Source organism: Gossypium arboreum, chromosome 12 (assembly GCF_025698485.1).
Source record: "Gossypium arboreum isolate Shixiya-1 chromosome 12, ASM2569848v2, whole genome shotgun sequence".
Classification (NCBI taxonomy): Eukaryota; Viridiplantae; Streptophyta; class Magnoliopsida; order Malvales; family Malvaceae; genus Gossypium; species Gossypium arboreum.
In genome coordinates this window covers 91,895,414-91,922,399 of record NC_069081.1, presented here as the reverse complement: position 1 = coordinate 91,922,399, position 26,986 = coordinate 91,895,414, and the positions used below count along the sequence as shown (strand labels likewise).

Here is a 26,986-nt window from a genome sequence, read left to right as displayed (position 1 = left end):
CTAGTTAAGTCAGATTCATTGTATGGTTGGATTCATGCACATATTAATTTAATGCTTTAAATATGATTTTTCCTATTCTTGGAGAGTTGTTCCAAGTATAAATAAGGGGATATAAGTTTGCAACAACAATTTTGAACCTAATATATTTAGGGAGTGTTTTCTCTTTTGGTTCTTTAACGGACTTTTTAGAACTTATTAAGATCTTTTTTATAGTGCTTCAACCTATGTCTTATCACTCAAAACCTTTCTTTTCTTGAGTGTGGCGACTACTTTCTTTCTTATACCTTTGGTTCATATCTTTTTATAGGTAACGAGTCTAGATTCTTTGATATTCTAGAATCTGATTTAGAAAGATCCAAGGCATCCTTAATTCAGTCATTTAAGCAAAATACCATATCCACATGCCAATTTCTAACCATTTTAACAATACATATACATTATACAACACATCATTTTTACTTTGTTACCTAAGAAAATTACTACATTTTAACCATTTGACCATTTGGTACCTTCTCATTACATTCAACCTAATATCATATATGTATATCAAACTCATTTCAACTTCAACAATTTCAAAACATAGCATATACATTACCGTTTAACCATGTCAATTAACCATTACTAATATAAATTTAAACATGATCACTTAATATACAAAACTGACTCGAAACCTAAGTACATGCCATATATTAAAATGAAAATGGACAATACAAACATTTTTGAGTCAAGGACTACTAGCTAGATGTTGAATCATGTCACAAGACATCGAGATCGTCCTAAGCCTACTCACGGAATAAACAAATCGTACACTAAGTGGTAAATCTCAGTGATACTTTCATGATTTAAGTCATAAAATGAGTATACTCACTATAATAACTCAATCAATATATGCTATAATTCAGCCATATCAATTTACATGTTCAATACTTAAATATCATTCTCTTACACTATTTCAATTGATGATCAAACTAAATATTTTATACTATGCATCTTATCAACAAAAATGTAATAATTTCCATTTCCATTTTATATATTCATGTATGCATCAATATGACATTCAATCTCATTTTCATCCAATAGTATTTAATCATTCATTTGACGGTTCAGTTCTCTTTCTTGAGTCTATTGACTTGTTCAAATTCGATTCATCCCTCAGAGCTCGTTATAACCAGTTCGCATGATTTTTCACATGCTGTCATTTTCCATATTTTATATATATACAAGCATATTAATTCAATCACATATATCTCAATTATCATATAACCAAATCATATTTTTATAACTCTATTAACCAGACACAGACTTTGAATGAATACACAAATCTATAACTCTATCATCTCAGGTTGCCCGACAATAATGACCACTGGAACATGTACATGCTACCACCCAGGTTACCTAACAATAATGACTTTCACAATCTGATTATTCTATCATATTGAGTTGCCCGACAACGATGACTTCCATAATCTAATTATATTGTCATCCTGGGTTGTCCGAGACGACGACTATTGGCATATGTACTTTCTACCACCCCAGGTTGCTTGGCAACAATGGTTTCAAATCATTATAGCTGACCTTATGACATGCCAACTATATCCGACCCAATTCGAACATCTAATGGAGTAACCAATGTCCTAATTACATTATATAATCCAATTCATATATCATCATTCTCAATTCATCTCATCATCAATAGATATAGACATCCAATGCCACACAACATAAATCATAGCATTATCATCACCATTTTGTATCACAAACCATTTATCAAATATATCATACTTTTTTTCTACTATATTCAATTCAGTCTAATATGCCGATATTTGATATCATTCAATGCAAATCAATTCATACGACAATCATAGGTTTACCTCAATAGTCAATCGTGCCTTCAATATGTATATGAATATAAATATAATGATCTCGAATCATAAAAGTACAAACCGAATCATTGCGTCACTCGTAGATGAATATATCTTTTCCTTTCCCTCTCGATGGCCCTACGTTACCTTTAGCTATATATGATAATTTAATAAACAAACGATATCAAATTTCATCCAATTCGTATTCAAATACAAAGTCAAGCATATTTTATATTTTATTCAATTTAGTCCTTATACTTAAGATATGCATATATTTCGAAATTTAGCATCGAATCAAAATTTAATTTCACATTCTTTCATTAGGGACCCTATACTATCTATTCATAGCACAATTTCATAAAATATTTTCAATTTATTCAATTTGGTCCCTAATGTTACAAATTTAAGTAGCAAATTATTTAGCTTTACTATTTAGTCATTATCATGATTTAAGCTTAATTTGTATCAATTTCAAGCCTAATTCATCAATTTCTTAGTAATGACAACTTGCTAAAAGCTTAACAATTGAAAACAAGTGATACATGGGCTAGCTAGATCAAGCTCTCATTATCATAAATCTATAAAAATCAAAGAAAAATGGCTTAGGGACTTACTTGAATTGATGGTCGAAAGTTAGCTAAACGTTGAAGCTTTTTTTCTTTTGTTTTAATTGTTGATGGTGGAGAAACTAAAGAAGATGATGATATTTCTCATCTTTTTCCACTAAAATTAATATTTATACCATAATTAGCATTTTAATCTTAATTAGTTAACTTAATTATGGTTTAATTATAATAATTTAATTATCAATTAAACTAAATAGAAATTTCATCATCATCCACTAACTATAAGAAAATAATGGTATAATTACCATTTTAATCCTTTGGATAATTTTCATCTAGGTCCCTAAGCTATTTCTTAATTAAAACTTAATAACGATTGTACTTTTACAATTTAGTCCATAAACTTTAATTAACTATTTTTTGGCTCAACTATTTTACCGATCTTTATTGTATTTTTATATTAACTCGTAAATATTCCTATTTTATATTTACTGACTCGATTTATGAAAATAAAGTTTTGAAATCGCATTTTTTGACACTACTAAAAATTGAATCGTTACAAATATGAGGTTATTGAAAAAGAACATCTTACTTAGGTTAAACACAAGTGTCTTTCAAGCACTCTCTCTTTGAGAAATCTAAGAACAAATTAAACCGCTTGTTTAAGGGAATTGATTCACTCTACAAGGTTTTGGTCTAGAAAAATGTATTGCAATGTATGACGAACAATAAATATGAAAAAGGAAGTAGAACAAGGAAGGAGCTAGAAATTATTTTTGGACCGAAATTGAGTTATGTATTTTTATGAGAGTTATAATGTAATTTTTATCATTGTATTAGCTTATGTCTTTTGTAATTTTTAAAAGGTTAAATTAAAATTTTATCATTTTGGGACCCCAAATGTAATTTGATTATTTACTAATTTATAATTTTATAAAATATAAAAGGAACGATATAATATTTTCCCATTTTGTTCATTTAACTATGATAACTTTTACCAAGCTTGAATTTATATAAATGAATATAAGTAGGGACCTAGCTAGGTCCTGGTTGAACCGTTAGGCCCTACCAATGCAGTTGGGTTCTTTAATTCACATCATAAATGATTCACATGTTTCCAAAAACTATTAAATATTTTACAAGTTTGTTTTTATTTTTAATTTTAAGAATTTTGAATATTAACATAAATGGCACTTTTAAGTTTTTATGTTTTCTTCATGTTATCTTTAAATATATTGTCCCTTTTTTTTTTAAATTTTGAAAAATTTGAAAGCATAATCATCGTTTTTATTCGAGTGAAGTGAATTTTTAACAAATTCCTATAATCAAATAATTGACATTATAATCTTCTTTTCTTAAAAAAAAATGTAAAAAAAAAAAACGCAACCGTGGCACCGTGCAAAACAAAGGTTAAATTCTGTTTCCAATCCCTATACTCATTCTATATTTAAAATTTAGATAAATTACATTAGTAGTCACTACATCCAAGTCAGTCGGGTTGATACAAAATTTTAAGCCCATTTTTTAAGTTTATACTTGACCTGATAATGGACCTAAAATTCTTTCCAAGCCTGACCCAAATTAAAAATGTTACCCGTGTGTGACTCGATCTGTTCATATTAATTTTTATATTATTTTTTATATATATTTTTAAAATATAATACATCGAATATACTAAAAGCATTAAAATAAATATTTTTCAACAAATTGAAAATACATTTAAAAAAGTCTTCATACTTAAATAATACTAAGATAGTTACAACTTAGCAAGCAAATGCCTCTAAATAATAGAAAAATTAATAATAAAATAAGAGTTATACAATATCCAAATAATAATAAAATAGTAGTAATATAGTAACAAAATGGCAGCAAAATAGCAACAACACATAACAACAAAAAAGAATATAAGTTGATTCGAGCTGGGTCGGGCAAAAAAATCCTACCCGAGACCCGATCTATTTAGAAAATAGGCCATATTTTTTTTATCCAAATCCTCTCACTTTCGAGCAAACTTAAAATTGATCAGTTTTAGTAGTCATTCAACAATGTTTTTTTTTTTAACTCAACTATTCCATTTTATCTTTTTTTTGGGCAGCCAACTATATTAATTTTTTTAGTTATTTTTATTTTACATTAGCCAAATGGTGACCATAAAAATAAATTTATAGATGTGGAAATTTATAATTTTTAAAGTTTATTAAATAATATTAATTTAAACCCTAAAAATCAAACATTTTTAGATGAGTTGGAAGTAGAGTCTGTGTTGGTTTAAGGATCAGTGGATAAATATAATTAGAAGTGGTGTTTGCTATTGTTAAAGGTTTCTTTTTACTTGTTATATATTTATATTGATCATCATGCCACCAAATTTTTATTTTAAAAAGTTCTCTAGTTTTATTTAACAAATATCTTTTGATGATATATCATTTATCAATTATATTTTAATTATTTAATAAAAAAATAAGTTTGAGTTTTCCACAGGTTATCTTTAATTGGATTAGATCAATCAATTAAATCAAAATTTGATTTGAAAAAGATTTTAGAGTAATTAAGGGTCTATTTGTTTCACTGAAAATAGTTTTCCAAAAATAACTTACTTGGAAAAGTTAATATTTTCGGTGTTTGGATGGATTGTGTAAAATATTTTCTGTTGTTTAATGATTTCTTAAAATATTTCATAAAAGTTATTTTAATGAAACAAACATACATTTGAGATTTTCTTATCTTTTCATTGTTTAATCAATTTATTTTATATCTATAAATTTATATTTTACATTGTTTTTGCATATATTAAAAAATATTTTGTTAAATTTAGGTTCATTACAAGTCATTTTTAGTTACATGTTACCAAGTGAGTATTTTTATTTAAAATATGACATCAACAAAATTAATAAAAAAATTAACAATGTCAACAATTGGACTTGATTTTCAAATCTAAAAAGTAGAGGACTAAATTCTTGAAAATAAAAGTATAGAGACTAAATTGTAAATTTGTGAATAGTACATAGACTTATAACATATTTTAACCTTTATACTACAAAACATTTATTATTAAAATATTAATATTGAATATTTGCAATAATATGTGAAGAATATTATTTAAAATTATTATTTTTAAAATTTATTATTAAAATAAAATTAAAATATCAAATAATTTATTAAAATAATAAATTATATTAATTATATTAATAATTTCTTATATGACTAAATATATATAAATAATTAAATATGTATGTTCAACAATATTGAAAAATATAATATTTATATTAATATATTAATATTTTAAAATAAAATAAAATTATTATTACTATAATAATATTAAGCTTGATTTAAGTTAATTTTATATAAAATAAAATTACCAATAGATAAATTCTTTTCGAAATATAATTTACGCTTTTCAAAAGAGTAAGAATAAGTCATTTTAGAAAAAATTTTTTTTGTATAAAAAGAGATACAAGCCAAAATTACATAAAATGATATTGATGGTAAGAGAACCCCTAATCTTGTGAGATTCGATGAAAGCCAAAGTTTCTTTCGAGGGAGAATAAAAAACATATAAATCTTCTTTATTAACCAATGCCAACTTCGTTAAGTAGTTCGCAACTTGATTTTTTTTCTCTAGGAATATAATGGAAACTCCACTGATTTTCTTGTGCCAAAATGCATTGTATTTGCCTGATCAATGCAGAATTCGTAGATCTGGAGGAGCTTCCTTGTATGGCTTCCACTACTTCCAAGTTGTCTGTTTGGATTATCACATTGTCATGGCCTCCACTTTGAGTGAGTTTAATACCCTCCAAGATTCCCCAAAGTTCTAAATAAAAAATCGGGCATTTCACTAGAAAATTGTTATAACCAAAAGCACATCACTAGATCTTATCACGCACTATTCCTCCTGTAGTTGCATTTCCAGATTGTAGAGAGACAAAACCATTTGTATTGATTAAGAAACATTTTTCACTTGCGGGTACTCCAACAGTAGACTCAAATTGACTATCCAGAATAGTATTGACATCAGAAAAAAATTATCTAGCCCAGCTGATCAACACTTTAACAATTTTTTCTGGGCTTCAAGTTTTTCTTCGAAAAATAGTTTATTTTACGTTGATATATAAGTTATTTCGTTGATTAAATTATTTTTTTAAAACAAATATAAAAAAATACAAAAAATATTTCTTGTAAAACTTTCTCCGTGTAAACAAACATCCTCCAAATTGTAAATCAAACTACAAAAATTAAATTTTAATAATTTATTTAATTAAATCGTTAGAAATTGATTCCATCCTCGACAAACATACAACACAACAAAACATCGACCAAATCTAGCATCTTTTCTTCGATTTTATCCCATTTTGCCCTTGGTTTAGGTTATATATATATGCCTGCTCTTAAATTCCTGAATCATCGTTGTTATTAAGTAAAAACTCTATTTCAAGAATTAAATTAAATTTTAAAAAGGAACAAGAATTCCTTCATACTCATCAGCTCAAACAAGGTAAAAATAGTACATGCCCTTAATTTATTTCCTTTTTTTTCTTAATATTTAGCTATATTTGATTTAGGGTTTTCTTTTTTTCGTTTTTTGGGTTTTTTTTCGGGGTGATTAGGTTTAGGATTTCTTTTGGAGTAAGGTAAAAGCTCACACAAAGATGCCGCAGCCACCGCAAATGATTCCTGTGATGCCTTCATATCCACCTACTAATATCACTACTGAACAGATTCAGAAGGTATATGTATATATATATATTTATGTTTATATTTTTTTCCCTCTTATTGTTCTTGTATTGTGTTTAATACTAGTATGATATAGTTATGGGGTTGTTGAGGAAGGTGATTCTGATCTCTAACTGCTAATATTTTTTGGGTAATCTTAAGTTATGTATGAGATAGAAGAAGCCCTTTTTTACTTGTTCTGAAAGAAAAACAAATGAAGCCCTTTTCTTGGATGTTTTTGAACATATCTTTTATGATATGGAAGTGTTGTTGTTGTGCTTTCTGTGAATTGATTGCGCTTTTAATGGTAGTTATGTGAGATATAACGGCGGTTTGGTATTCGTTTTTAGAAGGAATTGAAGTTATTGGTAATGCATGGCAATATGGTTATCCCTTTTGTTAGAGGCGATGTTGTTGATTATATTGGGGCTTTTGTCTGTCATTTTGTATCTTCTGTGGAGAGCTAGAAACTTGGACTATCTTGAATGGTGAGATGCATATGGCGCTTGAAATGTTTATGCTTGATGTTGAGGGAGAATGAACGGTATTATTACCCTTGTTGTTTTCATTCTCAGTGTTTTATCTATAGATTCTTTTTGGTTCCTATTTATAGTTTCTGTCGTTTATGGCATGTGTAAATTTCTTGAAAGTCTCCTAATGTGTTTTAGATTCAATTTACGATATCCACCTTGACCTTCGATTTCTTTGCTTTTGGAGTTTCAAGGCTTAAATTGTCAGACTAAAATAATCTCTGTGTTAGTTTTTGAGTTAAACATTATTTCTCTTTTACATAATTACACTGAACGAGATTATTTATTTTTTTATTTTCCATTTTGGTGAAAAACTGGTGATTTGCTGCCATTATTTTACTGGGTACCACCATGGAACTTTTATATTTTTTCCTAGAAAGTTGATATAACTTCTAATTCTTTAATGCAATGAAATATCTTTTTTGAATCTAATGATCTGAAAACAAAAACCGAAAGATCTGCTCAAAGGCATCCTTGAAATCCGACTATCCTGTTTATCCAGAACTTCCTATTTATGGGGCTATCCTTTCCTCTGTTAGGTCCTTGGAATCCAAGATTGAGAAAACTTGAGAAGAATTTAAGAAGTGGATAAACTCGATAAAACCCCTAGATATTGTAATTTATAGCATTACTGTTTCTTTTGTTTTTGATTCTACGTGATGTTTACTGTAATGATCTCATCCTCTGTAGCTATGTGTTGTCCATATTCACAATATCTGTCACTTAATGCTGAAGAATCGAGTCTAGTATAAATATAATAGTCATTAAGTTCTTGTGTTCTGATTTTCATTCTTAACAGTACCTTGATGAGAATAAGAAGTTGATTTTGGCAATTTTGGACAATCAGAATCTTGGAAAACTCGCTGAATGCGCCCAGTAAGTAATTTATAGATTTCTGTTTTTTTTCCTTTTATCTACCTTAGTGGCGCTTGCAGCATCTTTAAGTTGATGTTTGAGGTTTATAATATATGTTTGCTTTAAGTTGGAAGTGGCTTGTTGAAAGTGCTAGATGCCATAGGATGTCAGAACTGTTGCCAAACATTTGTTTCTCTAACAGCTGTTTCTACTTTTATATTGCTGTTCATGTAGCTCAAACTGAAGTTTTTATTGTTACTGTCAATTAGTTGTAAATTGTTCATCCTAGATAACTGTAAGATGTTTCTAGTAGAAAGTGGGGCTAGAACTGAGATGTTTCTAGACCCAAAGTGAGATAAGTCTTCCATGGATATGTTTTGAGGCTTGTAATGCATTTATGGAAGGTAAAATCCTTACTCCAAACCCAATTTGGTGATTGTTGCCATCTATCTTACTTGCTTCAGGAGCATTTATAGCTAATGATCGCTATATTATTTATCATCCTGATAACATTAGCTTTTGTTTTCTGCGTAATTTGCTATCAAGGATTCATGATAGGAACCAAGTTTATTGCATTAGTATGTTCACTGTTTGGCAATCATTAGCCTATGCTACAGTGTCACTGATAATGCTGTGGGTTTTCCCTTGCCTGGTTTCTGCCTCTCTCCCCTTGTCCATGTAGCCAATGTTCTTAGCGGGTTTTCAACCAAGACAGTACCAGGAAGACGGACAATAGGTTATCAAATTGATGTAATAGAAACTTTTGAATGTTAAATTGTTGCAGTTTAATTTTATCCCATAGAATTACTCCTATTGGCCGGTTTTTCTTCCTATACATGTTTGGTTTGGCACATTCACACGTGCACACATGCTTACATGTGCAATATTTAGGCAGTGTATTTGATGTAGGTATCAAGCTCAGCTGCAAAAGAATTTGATGTATTTAGCTGCAATTGCGGATGCTCAACCTCAATCAACGCCAACAATGTCGCCTCAGGTGAGTGTTAAGATAACTTGTTTCTTCTAATCTATCTGCTGTAAAACTGTTTCGTCACACGTTTACCATCATGCAGATGGCACCGCATCCAGCAATGCAACCCGGAGGATATTTTATGCAACATCCTCAAGCTGCTGCAATGTCACAGCAACCTGGCATGTACCCTCAAAAGGTGCCATTGCAATTCAATAGTCCGCATCAAATGCAGGACCCTCAGCACCTCCTATATCAGCAGCATCAACAAGCAATGCAAGGTCAAATGGGAATCAGGCCTGGGGGACCCAATAATAGCATGCATCCCATGCATTCAGAGGCTAGCCTTGGAGGTGGCAGCAGTGGTGGTCCCCCTCAACCTTCAGGCCCAAGTGATGGACGTGCTGGAAACAAGCAAGAGGGCTCCGAAGCTGGTGGTAATGGGCAGGGCAGCACAACTGGTGGGCATGGTGGCGGTGATGGAGCGGATGAGGCAAAGTGACTGTCCTAATCAGTCATTTTGTTTGGATACCATGTGGCTGTTGATAGTAGGTTTCTCTTACAATAGGATTTGTATTCCCCTGGTGATCTTCTCATAGACTGTTGTAAAATGAAAATTCTTCTTATTGCTTTTTAATGTAGCAGTTTAGGTAGTTTAACTCTTTTTAAGAGGTTGTTGGCATGCTAATGAATTAAAGAAACAGGCTGTTAAGACAAGGATAGTTTTGTTGTAAGAGGAGGTACAAAAGCATGTGGTTACTACCTCTGGAGCTGTCATTTTTTAATAACCTAAAAAAATTGCAGCTTGTAATCTAAATTGTGATCCAGTCGAAGGTTCATTGGTTTTTCCTGGTATTGCTTGTGTAAATTCCTTTGTAAATTGGCAACATGCAGAACAGAAACGCCATGGAGGGGGAGAGTTTGTCTGCTCAATATTTTGAGACGTTTAGGACCCTTCTTACTTTGATGCCTCCCCTTTCTCTTGTTCTTGGGAGTGAGGTGTTTGTTCTATGAATCTTTCTAATTGTCCCCTCTTTACACTTATTTCAATGGCATCCTTGAAGGTGAGATAGTCATTCGGGGAAAAGCAAATATTCAATTAGGCCACAAAATGATTATACAGTATCATTGTCAGTGAAATAAATTTGTTAGGAAATGTATTGAAGATGGAACTGTAGATTTTAGTAATGAGTAAAAGGAATGAATATGCAATAAACAAAATAATAGAAGACGGAAATACCCTATTCAATCCCAATTTAGTATCTTACTGCTGACAATCTCTTAATTATGGTGGAAAGGACTAAAATGGAATAAAATGAAAGTTTCCTTCATATATGAATGAAGGTGGTGTGAGAATGGAGGAAAAATGATGGCAAATTCTAGATTTTTCCATCATAAAAATCTATTAATTAAATAATTAAATTATAAGAATAAAATAAAATAATCCCAACATCATAATATTCATCTAATGGCCCATGTTTGTTCTCAATTTCTAATTTCATCCAATGGCTCAAAATTTTCCACTAATTTATAAGATTTTTTTCTCATAAATACTTATTTATATATTGACTATTTTGCCATTGAACTTCCTCTACAATTCCCTCAATAATTCATGACATTCTCATGTTATAATTACACTCCTAGTCCTTCCACCATTTCCACTCTATTCAATTCAATCATTTACGCTTTTGATTTTCATACTTTTTCCCTAACACTTTTCACACTATTACAATTTAGTTTATACTCTAGATTAATTTCTTCCAATATATTAGTCTTTTCATTTCCCACTAGTCTCCAACTACCCTCTACTAACACTAATAATTCATATTTTATTTACTTCAAAAATTCTAACACGTATATTCTTGAAATAATATTATTCCCGACTTAAGGGGTGCCAGAGATGTTACAATTATAGTGGCTCACACTGTATGTGGTGTGGAGAGCCACTGATGACGAAGGTTTAGGATATATAGAGGTTGGGAGAGAGTTCTTACAATGTGATCGTATAATAAGTGGCTTGGTGTGGGTCTTAGTCATCAAGTACACTGCCCCATAACTACAAACGATACATTGGCGGGTTATTAGCTAGGAATACTATTTTAGTTAATGTGAGGTAACTAACTGGAGAGATGTCGGGAATGAAAAGGTGATGGATTGACAGTATTGGGGATAACTACTCATAATTCATATATGTTAGGTCCTTATTACTTTACTTTTCATTGATTCTCAAGTAAAATATCATGTTTTAGCTTAATTTGCATGTTTAGTGTCACATTTGCATACATTAGCATTTTTAATTATTTATGCTTTAATTTTATATAATTTAGTATTTGTTAATTAATTAGGTGTTTTAAGACTTTAATCAGGTGCATCCGAGCTTGGGATGGCCGAACCATTGGAAGCAAGTATGGAATTTAAACCAAGCAAAACACGGAATATGGAAGGAAGGAAATTTGACTGTAACTTAGAGAGTTGGAGCCATGACCTAGTTGGATGAAAGGATTTGGTGCTGGATGTGAGTCTTTGTGAGCCCTAGCGCCGGCGCTTGTTTGTGAGGCAAAATTAACCATTCCAACTCTGAAAAGCAAGTGTGTTTTCGTCTTTTTTCAAGACTTTTAGCTCACAGAAGCGTGTAAACCTAATCTAGGTCAATTAAACTTTATGAACAAGATCTTTTACTAGGAGGTTGGGAGACAAATTTTACTTTTGACCAATTTTAATCTTATTGCAATTTTCATTATTTTTTGCATTGCTAAATTCTCTTTCTAGTCAAATGAACTTCAAGGTTTGATTCTTAAAGTTTGTGAGATCTAATTGCTCTATATATATATATATATATATATATATATATATATATATAGTATTTTTCATGTTTTTTGATTTAATTACAAATATTCGGATGTGTTAAGTATGTGACCCATATTTGGTAACTTAATATTTGCCTTGTCCATTAGAATAGTTAAACCCATAATTGTTTAATTGATTCTTATGCTTGTGAAAAACAACATAATTGGATGTAAGCTATGTGTATGCAATCTAGTTGTGTGGACATGCCATCTAATCTAAATAGTCATCACTTGTGTGTGTTTGTTAGTTAGAATTATGTCTCTCATATTCTTAGTGCTATTAGTAAGCTAAATATTAGGCACTAAGTTATAGGGTTGTTTATTGATAAAGGGAATAATTCCAACAAGTTTCTTCTTGGTTATCAACAGGCTAAGGAGAGAATAGTTGTTAGGCGTGAGACGTTGACAACTAAAAAATACTGAAATTATCTTTGCATCGATAATCAAACTAATAAACCAAATGGAGAGCTTTCACCTTTTACTAGAGCTTTATATAATTGATTTTCCTTTAATTTTAATTATTTTCATTTTACATAATTTTAATTTTTAATTTCATAAACCTTTTTTTTTTGCTTGATTTGTTATTATTAACGAAATAAAATTATCATCAGTCTATGTGGATACAAACTTACTCACTGCCATCTACTAAATTTATATTTTTGAGTAGGATCTATATATTTATTATAGGTATCAACAACTGTACAAGTAAATATGCTCTTCTTTATATATCTTATAGGGATTGCATGAGCCTATTTCATATAACATCATGCTCGAGATTAAGACTAAAATTTTGACGAGATCGAATTATATCGAATTGTACTAAACTTTATCTTCGATGATGCAGAAACTTGAATATAACAATACCGACACAATCAAAACATCAAACACACATTCTTTCGTGAAATAACACATTCATCAATTTAATTTATTTGTTATATATATATATATTAAAATCCAACCTTATTCATGCATGATTGTTGTTTATTTCCCAACTTCTATCATTTGTATTGTAACCGTAACCAAAAAGACATTAATCACTTAAATAGCAATCCTGTGTAGGACTAAGGATAGCAATAGTAATGGCTGTCTTTTACAAAGAGTTCAATGTTTCTTTTTGTTTGCATGTTTGGCGTGGATAGTGACCACATGGCCCCATAATCACAATGGGCCAATTATTTCACATGGTAATTTTTTATCCTTGTATAAAAACTATGTACCACGTTTTAAGATAGCTATTCATGCATGAAACCCATTTCTTAATTTCATAAAATAGATTCCTAAAAGACAAATATTTCAACCTACGGAAAAAAATCATTTTTATTTGGTTAAAATTTCCTATCAGTCCCCATACCTTGTATCAAAGTTTGATAGTTAGGCTTTGTTTGCTTTCAAATCGTATTTTATTTTTATGCTGCCAATTTTTTTAATTCTTTTAAATTTTAGGCAGATAATTTTTTCTTTTTAATTTTAATCAAATTTCAAATTTTGATAAAACCATCAATGGTGGTTATAATTTTCAAATTTTCATTTTTACTAGTGTTTTTCTTTTCTATATTTTTAATGGGTCAATTTGTGCTTATGATTTTTATCAGTTTTTTTTAATTTTAATTATTGATTTAAGTATTTTCAAATTTTATTTATTTTTGGTTATGTTTTTTCTTGGTATATAGTTTCAACTTCCTCTAAATTTTAATTGTTTTAATTAAAGTTAAATTAAATTAGAAATGATATCATATGTGATTGAGTGTAGAATAATATTTATATGTCTTTAAAAATTGATAATGTGACATTATTTTATTAGTACCTAAAAACTATATATTTTATGATTATATTAATATAAGCTATTCTCTTATATACAATGAGTCCCACAAATTTATTAGCACAAGCGGATTTATAGATGTTAGATTGTTTATAAGGAATTTTAGTAATTTTACGATTGAATTATTAGTGGGTAACATAAACTCAATCAAAATCTCAAATATAATATAAATTACAATGATATATAAATTATTTAAATTAACATTGAATCATCGATTTTTTCCGTCATTTATTTATTTTATCATTTTACTATAGTTAGATTTCTACTTTCGTATTTTTTATTGTGTTTTTTATCATCAAATATATATGTGAAAAATAAAATAGAATAAAATAAATAAAATAAAGAACACATAAATTTTACGTGGAAACCCTTTCGGGAAAAAAACCACGAGCAGAGGAGAAGAAAATTCACTATGTCGAAAAATTTTTTTACTCAAATACAAGAGGAATAGACTATATCTATTTATAGGCTTGCAAAGCCATATTCTAGTAGGATTGAAACACCTTATCCTAATCAAGATAAAATAGATGGAGTTTAATAAGGTTTAAAACCTTATTCTAAAATAAAATAAAAGAAGTCTAGTTCTATATGGATTTTACTTTTATTTTATTTTCCATCGTATTTTATTTAAATAAGAATTTGGGTCACTTAATTCTAACAATCTCCACCTTGACACAAATTCTCAATGAACAAGTTCTTCATCGCGAACTTTCAATAAACAAGTTCTTCACCTCTTCCAAAAAACCCTTAAGGGTTTAACTTCAACAATGAACACCAACCAAGTCTAAGCAATGCTCAAACTTGGTTATAGGAAGTGACTTAGTCATCATATCTGCAGGATTTTCATGAGTGCTAATTTTGCTCACAACAATATCACCACGAGCAATAATATCACGAACAAAATGATACCGAATATCAATGTGTTTTGTTCTCTCATGAAACATTTGATCTTTTGTAAGAAAGATGGCACTGATGTCACAAAATCTTGTCTTGATTTGAAGGTCTTCATTGAGTTCACTAAATAGTCCCTTCAACCAAATAGCTTCTTTACAAGCCTCAAGAATCGCCATGTACTCAGCTTGATTGGTAGACAAAGCGATCGTAGTTTGCAAAGTGGCTTTCCAACTAATTGCACAACCTCCGATTGTAAAGACGTAACTTGTGAGAGATCTTCTTCTATCAAGGTCTCCAGCAAAATCAGCATCAACATACCCTATAACTCCATCTTTAGTTCTTCCAAAGCGTAAGCAAACATTAGTAGTGCCTCGTAAGTATCTTAAAATCCACCGAATCGCTTTCGGTGTTCTTTACCAGATTCGCCATGTATCGCTAATCTGACCGATGTGCATATGATAAATCGGACGTGAACAAACCATAGCATACATGAGAGATCCTCTGCACTAGAGTATGGAACATGTGACATGTACTCAATCTCATTATCGATTGAGGAGATAAGGCCGATGAAAGTCCGAAATGGGTCGCTAAAGGAGTACTAATGAAGCTTAGCACTCGCATATTGAACTCGCAAAGAACTTTCTCAATGTACCCTTCCGACTTAGGTACAATTTACTTGCTTTTCTATCTCGAGAATCTCCATACCAAGTATCTTCTTTTTTGGTCCTAAATCTTTCATCTCAAATTCTTCACTTAGTTGGGCTTTAACCTTTCTTATCTCTCTTTTATCTTTTGTCGCTATCAACATGTCATCAACATAAAGAAGTAGATACACAAAAGAACCATCAACATTTTTCTTAAAGTAGACACAACTCTCAAAACTACTTCTTTTGAAATCATGAGAAGTCATAAAGGAATCAAACCTCTTGTACCACTTTGTCTTGGTGATTTGTTTCAAACCGTAAAGGGACTTTTTCACAAAGCAAACATAGTCCTCTTTTTCGAGACTATAAAACCCTCGGTTGTTGCATGTAAATATCTTCCTCAAGTTCTCCATGCAAAATGCGTTTTACATCTAATCGCTCAAGCTCCAAATCATGCATGGCCACAATACCAAGCAAAGCTCGAATCGAACTATGCTTAACAACTGGAGAGAACACATCATGAAGTCCACTCGAATTTGATGTAACCCTTTGCAACAAGCCTTGCTTTATATCCGGTTCTTCAACTCCTGAGTCCCTTCTTCTTTTTAAACACCCATTTACAACGAATGCCTTTTTACCTTTAGGAAGTTTTACAAGATCCCATGTTCTGTTTTTGTGGAGTGATTCCATCTCCTCTTGCATAGCAAACATCCACTTTTCGAGTCTTCACACTAATCGCCTCGAATAATTAAATGGCTCTTGATTCGCATCTATATCTTCACCACATTTAAAGCATAAGCAACTAGATCAACCTCGGCATACTTCTTTGGAGGTTTAATTTCTCTTCTTGTCCTGTTTTTGGCGATAGAGTATTGCGGTGAAGAAGCAACTCTATTCTCAATTTTTGTCTTGGCTTGAGGAGTTGATTTCGTATTAACTGATGCTCCACCGCTTTTGGTTTTCTTTATTGGAAGAGTCTTTAAGAGATAAGTTAGGTAGCATAGCGGTTTCATCAAAACAACATCTCGCTAATCACAACTTTTCTATTTTCGGGACACCATAACTTATAGCCTTTTACACCACTTTATAACCAAGAAAACGCATTTAATGGATCTCGGTTCCAATTTTCCATTATCAACATGAGCATACGCAGACACCCAAAAATCTTTAAATCGGAATAATTAGCGGGATTACGGACCATACCTCTTGTGGAGTCTTTTTCTCAATGGCAACGGATGGAGATCGGTTGATCAAAAACATGCGATGAGGTCGTCGCCCAAAATGACTTCGTAAGTTGGCATTTGACAACATACATCGAACCTTCTCCATGATCGTTCGTTCATTCGCTCGCAACGCCGCTTTTCTTTGTGGAGTATGACGAATCGTCAAGTGTCTCATGATCCTTCCGACTTGCACAATCTATTAAACTCATCGTAGCGAACTCTAAGCCATTGTGCATGCGGAGGTATTTTATCTGCTTTTCCGTCTGCTTTTTCAATCATAATTTTCCAAGACTTAAATGTGGAAAACACATCGCTTTTCGCTTCGGGAAGAACGCCTAAACTTTTACGGAAAAATCATCAATAAAGGTTAGCATATAATTAGCTCCACCTCTCGAAGGCACTCGGACGGCCCCACGGATCGTAATGGATATACTCCAACGTTTCCTTCGTGTTATGGATTCCTCTAGTGAATCGAACTCTCTTTTGCTTCCCAAAACACGGTGCTCACGAAATTCGGTTTGCAAATTCCTTGCCCATTAAGAAGTCCTCTTTGCTTAATTTCGCCATGCCATTCTCACTCATATGCCCTAGGCGATATGCCAAAGTTTAGTAATATCATCATCCGACAAGGAAGAGGAAGCGGCAATGCATCACCAAGAATAATAGAACCTCAGTAAAACATATAACTTGGCAATCTTTCTTTGCCCTTTCATCGAACAAGGGACCCTTTGAAATCTTTAAAACCCCACTTTCAAATTGTGTATCTGCACTTTTGAATCAAGAGTACTCAACGAAATTAAATTTCTTTTCAATTCGGAACATGCCGCACGTCACTAAGTGTTCGACAACTCCATCAAACATCTTAACTTTAATTGTTCCAACACGCGATTTTACATGAAGCATTATTTCCCATCAAAACAACACCTTCAGATCATCGTTTCATAAGTTGTAAACCAATCCCGATTGGGACTCATGTGGAAGGTGCAACTGAATCAAGTATCCACTCTCGCACTTTAGAATCATTGATGAAGCAACTAGAAGTTCACCATCGCCGTAGTCTTCTACAACATCACTTCACCGAATTTTTCCGGTTGTTTTCCTTTTGATTCGCAGCCTCCCTTTTAATCTTATTTTGTAGCTTATAGCACTCAGATTTAATGTGCCCTTTCTTCTTGCAGAAGTTGCAAGTTTTACCTCTGTTTGAAGATTTCGATCTACCCTTAGATTTACCACGAGGATTCCGTTCTCGTGTTCTACCACGATCATCATCAACATTCCGGTCTTGTCTCCCACGAACAATGAGACCCTCTCCCGAGAGTTGGGTTTAACCACAAGATGCTTCATCTTATCATACGAGGTTAAAGAATCATAAACCTCATCAACTGTGAGAGACTCGCGGCTATATAAAATCGTGTCTCTAAAGGTTGAATAAGACGGGGGCAACGAACAAAGTAGAATCAACCCTAGATCTTCCTTATCATCTTGAACCTCCATGGCCTCCAAGTTTGAGAGAATTTCTTTAAACACTGTTAAGTGTTCGTGTCTGACGCACCTTCCTCCAAACGATGAGCATAAAGACGCCGCTTCATATGCAACTTGCTTGTTAGAGTTTTCGACATACATATTTGTTCTAGCCTCTTCCATAATGCAATGCAGTTTTTCTTTCATCACATCCCGCAAAATTTCGTTGGACAAATGCAGATGTAATTGTGTTAATGCCTTTCGATCCTTACGCTTCTTCTCTTCATCTGTTAATGTCAAGGCATCTTATCTATCCTAGCGGGGCATCCTCTAGATCCATCTGCAAGAAGCGCTTGCATCTTAATTTGCCACAACGCAAATCGGTGTTGCGATCCAACAATGAATTTCATACTTCAAAGATGCCATTACCGTGATCGAGATGAATAACCCTAAGCTCGATACCAATTTGTGAAAAATAAAATAGAATAAAATAAATAAAAATAAAGAACACATAAATTTTACGTGAAACCCTTTCGAAAAAAACCAGGCAGAGGAGAAGAAAATTCACTATGTTGAAAAAATTTTTTACTCAAATACAAGAGGAATAGACTATGTCTATTTATAGGCTTGCAAAGCCATATTCTAGTAGGATTGAAACACCTTATCCTAATCAATATAAAATAGATGGAGTTTAATAAGGTTTAAAACCTTATTCTAAAATAAAATAAAGAAGTTTAGTTCTATATGGATTTTACTTTTATTTTATTTTCCATCGTATTTTATTTAAATAAGAATTTGGGTCACTTAATTCTAACAATATAAATTCTCTAGAATTTGTTATTATCCTTTCTTATTAATAAGTTAGTATCAAAATTTTTAATAGTTTTATATTTAAATTTAGTGAGTGATTGTCAATTAAGTCTTAACACAATTGACATGGACATTGTTACTAATATAGGATGACATGGGTTCGAGTGTGTTGAAGCGTATTATCTTCCTATTTGTGGGGTGGAGAGGGGCTATGAGTAGTTCTATGCTTTAAATTTAACTCGACCAAATATATTTAATTTGATTCGAATTTCATCTTACTCAACTCGATTCGAGAAAATTTCAAATCGAGTTAGGATGATAAAATTTCAAATCATATTAATACGATTCATTAACTCGATTAACTCAAATTTTTTTCATTCAATTCGATTTGATTCAATACGATCGAACACTCACCCCTATGTACAATTGTCATCCACCACCATTTAACACAATTGGAAGGATCCAATGGCTCAATTGGTCCTTCGATTAATTAAAAATTCATAGTGAACAATCTTTACCACTTTTACAATTTAGTCCTTGTATCTTAATTAACTATCCAATTGACAAAATTAGAGGACCAAACTTTAATTAACCTTTATACTAACCTCATTTACAGACTTAAACATTGGAAATGGAGTTTCGAAACCACCTTTTCGACACCACTGAAAATTAAGTTATTACACTAATGCCCCTATTTAATCAACCGTCCACTAACATATATTTAAGCATGGTCTAACTGATATTTTAGGCCTTTAGTTAGTTACAGGTTAAGTCTTTAATTCTTTTTTCTAATTAAAAATCTATAGCGATTGAATTTTACAATTTAGTCCCTAAATTCTAATTAGCTATCAATTCGGCAAAAAGTATTAATCCAAAATTCAATTCACCTATAATATAACTCCATAAATATTTAATAAAAATATTTACGAGTTCGTTTTACGAAGACAAAGTTCCAAAACTGCATTTTCTAACACCACTAAAAACTAAGTCGTTACAATAGGTTTTACAATGAAAAAAACACTTTGATCAATGAGAAACGAAGGAATAGGTAAGCCTTGATTGTTGCCTATTAGCTTTGGACAAAAGGAAATGTTGGCTTTGGTATTGTTTGCACTTTAACTAACGTCAATGGTAGAACCTTGATGCAAAGGAGATACAATATAACTCACTGGTTCCTAGAAACTACACACTATTTGAGAAATCCTGCTTGAGGTCTACAAACTACACGTCAACCCCAAAATCGTTATGCCAAAAGAGAACAGAATTGAGGAACTTCTCATCAATGCAAGAAAGGGATGGCACTAGAGACATTAACCATGGTTAGATGACATTATTATGCTAAAGGATGTGATTTTTTATGTGCAGGTAGATCACCCCTAGGGACCAAGCAATGGAAGACACTCAAAAGTGGGTTCATGCCTCTACAAATTGTCGAGCATGTGGTTTAAATGGAACTAGCTCTCAATCATATTACCAAAAAAGTAGAAAAAATACCATTGCTATTTTCGAAGATAATGTTGTTTTTATTCAAGTATTTTTTATACCATGAAGATAAGGTCTCCACATTTCAAGAAAATTTGATTAAAAAAAATTCAAGAAACCATTTCCTACATTATAAGAAAGAAAAAAAAAAGCATTCTTCAATATTATTGCTATTTCTAAAATATGTATATAGTTATTGCATGAATAATTTGGATCCGGTAAGTTAAAAAAAGTAATGTTATTAAAATTTAAGAAGACCATTTCTTTTGACATGTTAAATTCAAACTATCTAATGAAATAGTTATAGATATGCTTAGAATTTGATACTTGCATTTTAAATATACTTGCAGGGAACTTTGACTACCCAATCCAATTTCATGTTCAAAAAATAATTAGAACAAATTGTTTGGAGTACTCAAAGGTTTTGTGTTAGCATATTTGATTGTTCTCAATTTTATTTGGACCTTGTATAAAATGATTTTATGCAACAAATGGATTGGTAATTCATGGTAATAATAACCAAACACGTGTTGTGTTCTAATTTAATTAATTGACTTCTTAAGGGAAAAGAAGAGTTTGAATTACAAAAGAACTCTATTCTTAACTTTTGAGAGAGTTTTGAAATTGTTGTGAGACTTATTTATGAAGGCTTTTATTAAATAACTACTCAAGATAGTCTATGAGATAATTTTAACTTTTAAATGAGTGTTTTTTTGTTGTTATTTTATTTGCCACTCTTTTAGGTATTATTTGAAAATTTTTGTTTGAATTTATGTGAGGTATCTTTGTGGAGAATGATTTTTAATGATTTGAGTTTAATATTGGTGCTCCAAATATCCATACATATAAAGGCTAGTTAAGGCTTTAATCAATAGTTGATTTGAATAAATTGTTAAATAAAATCATATTCTTGACGAGGCTTTGCAAAATAGAATTATTATCTGAATTGTATTAAGAAAAAATGTGTGATTATAATTTTATTATGTGAGTCTTGAATGAGAAAAGGAGTGTTAATTTTGTAGTTTTCAGTTTTATGTCGGGTTTAGGTTACTATGAAAATTGTATCATGGAATGTGAGAGGTTTAGGGGTTGTGGTGAAGAATCGGGTGATTAGAAAATTAGTGCAGACAAATAGAGTCGACTTATTGTTGTTACCGGAAACAAAGCTTCAAGAGTTTGATATTCAGAGGATTCATAATTTGTGGGTGAATGATGATTTTGAGTTCATTTTTGCTCCTTAGCTGGTAGATCTACTGGTATTTTATCCGTATGGAATAAAACCTATATTATGCTGGAAGATCAGGTGATTTCTCAGAGGTTTGTGATTTTTCAAGGCAAACGGGTCCAATTTGATTTCAAGTGTTACATTGTCAATGTGTATGCACCATGTATCGCAAAGAAGCAACAAGTGTTATGGGATGAATTAAAACGGTAGATGCAAGTTAGGAATGGTAATTGGTGCGTTGTTGGGGACTTTAATATGGTCAGAACAGTGGATGAACGACAGGGATGCTGATCGGTTTATACGGATATTGAGGCTTTTAACCAATTTATCGAGGTTATTGATGCCTCTTAAGGGTAAGGCTTTTACATGGTTCGACCCCGATAATAGAAGATGTCGTTTGGATAGATTCTTACAGCGTGTTTGGTTGGCTGTAATATAAAACCATTACAGCCTTATTCAGTGGCCCAACCTTATTCCATTGTTTGGTTGGCTGAATAGGCTATTACATCCATATTCATTACAGCCTTATTCAAGGCTAAATCACCGTTTAGAATTCAGCACTCCCCCAAGGGAATACCTATTCAGCGTGAAAATTGTTCAAGTTTACCCTTCTCATATCTGTTCTCCTTCTTTCGTTCCACCCTTCTCCTTCTTTTCAGTCTGGTTCCTATTTCATTCCACCCTTCTCCTCCACCCTTCTCCCTCTTTTCAGTCTTATTCCCATTTCGTTTCACCCTTCTCCCTCTTTTTCACGTAATTCTATTGATTCTCAGTATCCTCAAGCTCCGGTTGAAATCAAGGTCAACGATTTCAATTTCCTCCCAACAAAAACGCAGCTTGAAATTCTGACTTTGGTGTGAGAGGAAAGGGCTAACGATCCAACACCCAGATGTTAAATCGGTGCTGAATCGAGTGAAGAAGTTCGCTGACAAGGTAATTTTGCTTTGTCTTAATTAAGACCCCCTTTTTCTTTAACTATCCCAGATCCCTAAGAATACACTTTGCTTAATCAAGCTATTCTCTATTATCTAGTTTGTTTGTAAATTACATCTCTTTTTCCTTTTTTCAGCCAACATTGGGGCAAATAGTTAGGCAGAAACTGAGTGAAGGTAGAAAGGTAATCTATATACACTTCTTAAAGTAAACGTTTGGTGTTTATTTTATTTGTGTCCATTGTTTTCTAAAAGAATGATTCTTTTATATGTTATTAGATTTGGAAGGACAAAGATAGAAATGAGGATTCGTACTTTTGCTCGTTCAAACTTTTACTGAGTTGTTTTTTTAGGATATTTTGCTCTGTTAACATGCTCATTTGTAATGATTAATAACTGATGCTCGGGGGGGAAAAGAGATAAAATGGTGAAAATTCAACTTCTAGAAGTCTTCCTACACCCTGAATGTGCACTCAAGACTTATAGGACATGCCTTGGTTAACTGACTGGCATTACATTTTATAGCCATTAGAAGCTGTTATATTAGTACTGAGGGAGAATCTGTTTAATTGGTTGTGCACAATTACTTTAGTCTTTACATAGGATACATGAGCCATTAAACACTGTTAATTAACTTCTCATATAGGTATTGGTAACTTCAACTGAACTTTTTCGGGAGCAGCATAACTTTCTAGCTTGCTTGTACTAAAAATTATATATATAAAATACGTACTTTCCATAAACTTCATCACTACAAAAGTTGGACCAAGACTAAGAACTTCCCGTAAAGTCTTGGCATTCAGATGTCTATCATTGAATGCAATGATTGTAAGCCCCTAAAAAAGAGAAGTAAGCAGCCCATAAAAATATTTAAGATGTAATGATAACCATGAATAATTTAGCTTTCATTTGAAAGAGAAAAATTCTACTCAAAGATGGGAGAAATCTAGAACTCTATTGTAGCACAAAACAGGAATGAACATAGACAGATTCAAAGATCAAAGGAAGTGTAATAAAAGATACTAAAACAAGAAACAAGAATCAGGTAGTTTCCAATTTTTCTCTGCAGATGGCAGAAGATAGATATTGACAGATGGGGCAGTTTGAAAGAACTATAGAATTAAATGAAAATTGAACTTTTGGACACTAGAAAAGTGGCTAGTATATGGCCTAAACTACCACCTAATAGAATAAACTAAATAAGCGAGAGAAAACTACGAGTGCTAATAGCTCTTTCGGCCCAAGTATTTCATTACCTTGTCATTTCGTAATGCATTTGTTGGAAGGATACTGGACTACATCAAAGGAAAACAAAAATTTTCCCGTTTGGATGTCATGGTGAACAAACTATGTCGAGGGTACATGTTCTTCTCTAGGGACCCATTTTGGTGCGTAAAACTAATCTTGTTACGACTATATTGTTATTGCTTGTATTCTGCTGCCTATCATTATTTTATATCTGCAACTTTTTGGTGTGAAATGTTAGATACATGGTAATTTACAAAAATTATTTATATTAAATTTTTTTTTTCCTATTTTGGAAGAAACTCGTGTCCAACATTTTTATTTGTTGAGTTGAAATTAAGATCTGCCCTAGTAGTCAAAAAACACAAACATAATTCAATGATTAAGAACAGATAATGTGCTCATAAACTTTGTTTTAAAAATGGCTTAAGATGCGTGTATATATATATATATATGTAAGATTCTTTTATGAGTGCATATATGGATGGAGAATTTGGTTTGGGGATTTGCTTAGTGCTAGTATTGCTAGGATAGAATGGGATCGGATGTCACATCTTTGCCTTTTTGTAATTGAAGTTGAACTATCGTATGTCTATGTGGAGAACATAAATGTCATATTGATTGAATTGCTTCTTTTGTTACCGGCGAGAATTATATAAAAAATGTTACTTTCTCAGAATCATCATCACTTTAAATGTTGCTTTTTTTGTTTATATATAAAATTAAAATGCATTTGTGACATGACTAGATGAGACATGTAGCATACAATTCGAAAACGTTTAGAAAACTACGAGTGCTAATAGCTCTTTCAATTCCAAGTATTTCAGTACCTTGTCATTTCTCTAATACATTTGTTCGGAAGGGATACTCTGGACTACATCAAAGGGAAAACAAAAATTTTGTTTTTGTACCTATTAGAGAAAGACTCAAGGATCCAAATTCTAACACCTAAATAAGGAGATTGCTAAGAAGAGAGGGCAAGGGAGCGACATATGGAGATGGATATGGATATTATTGACTTCTATAAAAGAGTATAATTAAAATAAGACCAGAATAGCAGAAAGGAAAATATATTACACACATATATTACGGGAAGTTCTATTTACATGGTTAGCCGGTTTCAATTTGATTGGCACGAGGTACACGGTTTGGTCCCCGTAATATAATTGCTTGCTTGTACTAAAAATAAAATATTTGCATTCTTAAAACTTTCTATCCATGGTTGGAACTTTCTGATGCTTTTTAATCCTTGTACCAAGTGCTATTGAGTTGTAGATCAGTATAACATCATGTTAGCTTGAGGAATTGTTTTATGCTTCTCATATTGCTATTGAGTTGTAGATCGGTATAACATCCATTCGATACCTTTTTGAATCCTTAAGTAATCATTTGTATAAATTCGAGATATTAAGAATGAACAGACGGTTTAATAATGTTGTGTTTTCTTTGGCGAATTGACTTCAAGATAAGGACCATAGAGCTTGATAGAAAAGGATCAAGTTGCATATACTCTTGGGCAAGAGAGGTTTCATACAATAATTATTGGGTATTGTTTTGGGTATTGTTTTGCATAAATCTATTATTTGCATAATTATTGGGAGGAATAATGCAACTTTTAAATATAAACTATCAAATAATATTGCTAACAAAGATAGTTTGAAAGAAGATTGATAAGCAATATCTTTGGCATTATATAAAGATCTGTTTTACCATTTATGAGGATTGATGTAAGTAATGAGAATTCCTAAGATATTTCATCAAGATGACGAGATAGATGTAAAAGCCAAGGGCAAATATAAAAGATAGATGTAAAGGCTAAGGGCAAATATAAAACAAATTGCAATTTGCACCTTAAAAGAAAGGGAAAGAACTATTTTGGCATATATGCCTTCATATCAATCTTTTGTTTTTTTCCTCAATTAACATTCCTACATGTATTTTTATTATATTTTTTTCCTCAAATAAATAATGACTTAGTATTTGATATACTAATAATATGTTTTTTTTTATTCCACAAACAATTTTAAAAATTGTTAGGCATCTCTTTTTAACATTTTGTTATACTTTTTAAGACACTTGTTAATTTATTAAAATACAAAACAAAAGATTATAATTTTATTAAAATGTATTTTTATTAAAATTGTGAATTGAGTTATACATATATATATGTGAAACAGTTATATATATATATATATATATATATATTAGTACTTTATTATTTCATATCTTTGTTATGGAATATTATTTATAAAATATCTAAAAATAATGATCTTGTTTCATGATTCAAAAGTTTACACTCATGTACTTTATCTTATTACTTATATCATTATTATAAAATTTTCAATTCCATAAATATACATAGAGAATATTGCTTATAAATCTCAAATGACTACATGTAAAATATTTATAACATTTCAATGACTACATGTAAAATGTTAAAAGTGATTTAACAATTATAAAGTGAAGGAGTATAAGTATTGAGTGATTTAAATAAACATTTATTTGGATAATTGTATTTATATAAATAAACATGAAATTCTTTGAAAATAAGATCAATTTCAATTGCAACAAACTTTAAAACTTTGAAAATGATATTATTATTATACACTAGTAAATGCTTGATAAATTATTTACTTATACATAAGCAAATATATTTTTAAAGCAGACTTATCCTATTTATTAATATGTATTGCTCATTTTTCTTTGTGTTTGTTATTGCTTCCTCTTCTTATTTGGCTTGTTTGATTGTTGCCTCACCCGAGTTGAGCATCTTGTATTCATTGAATCACTTTGTAAGTTCTTTGGCAATTAAATTCTTTTATTTTGTTTTACTGTTATTGAAATTAGTATTGGAGAAATGTGACCCGTTTACTACGATTTGAAGATATGTAACACTTTAATATCTTGCAGTA

General features: G+C 31.2%; 1 protein-coding gene across 1 annotated transcript; it reads left to right on the top strand.

Annotated features, from left to right (window-relative positions):
* The first annotated feature begins 6,684 nt into the window (after window positions 1–6,684).
* On the top strand, window positions 6,685–10,310 carry LOC108476518 (GRF1-interacting factor 3-like). Its single transcript, XM_017778741.2, has 5 exons — window positions 6,685–6,920; window positions 7,033–7,152; window positions 8,468–8,544; window positions 9,433–9,520; window positions 9,597–10,310. Exons 2-5 carry the CDS (start codon window positions 7,075–7,077, stop codon window positions 9,993–9,995), a joined length of 642 nt encoding a protein of 213 aa, XP_017634230.1. The 5' UTR covers window positions 6,685–6,920; window positions 7,033–7,074; the 3' UTR covers window positions 9,996–10,310.
* The last annotated feature ends 16,676 nt before the right edge of the window (window positions 10,311–26,986 follow it).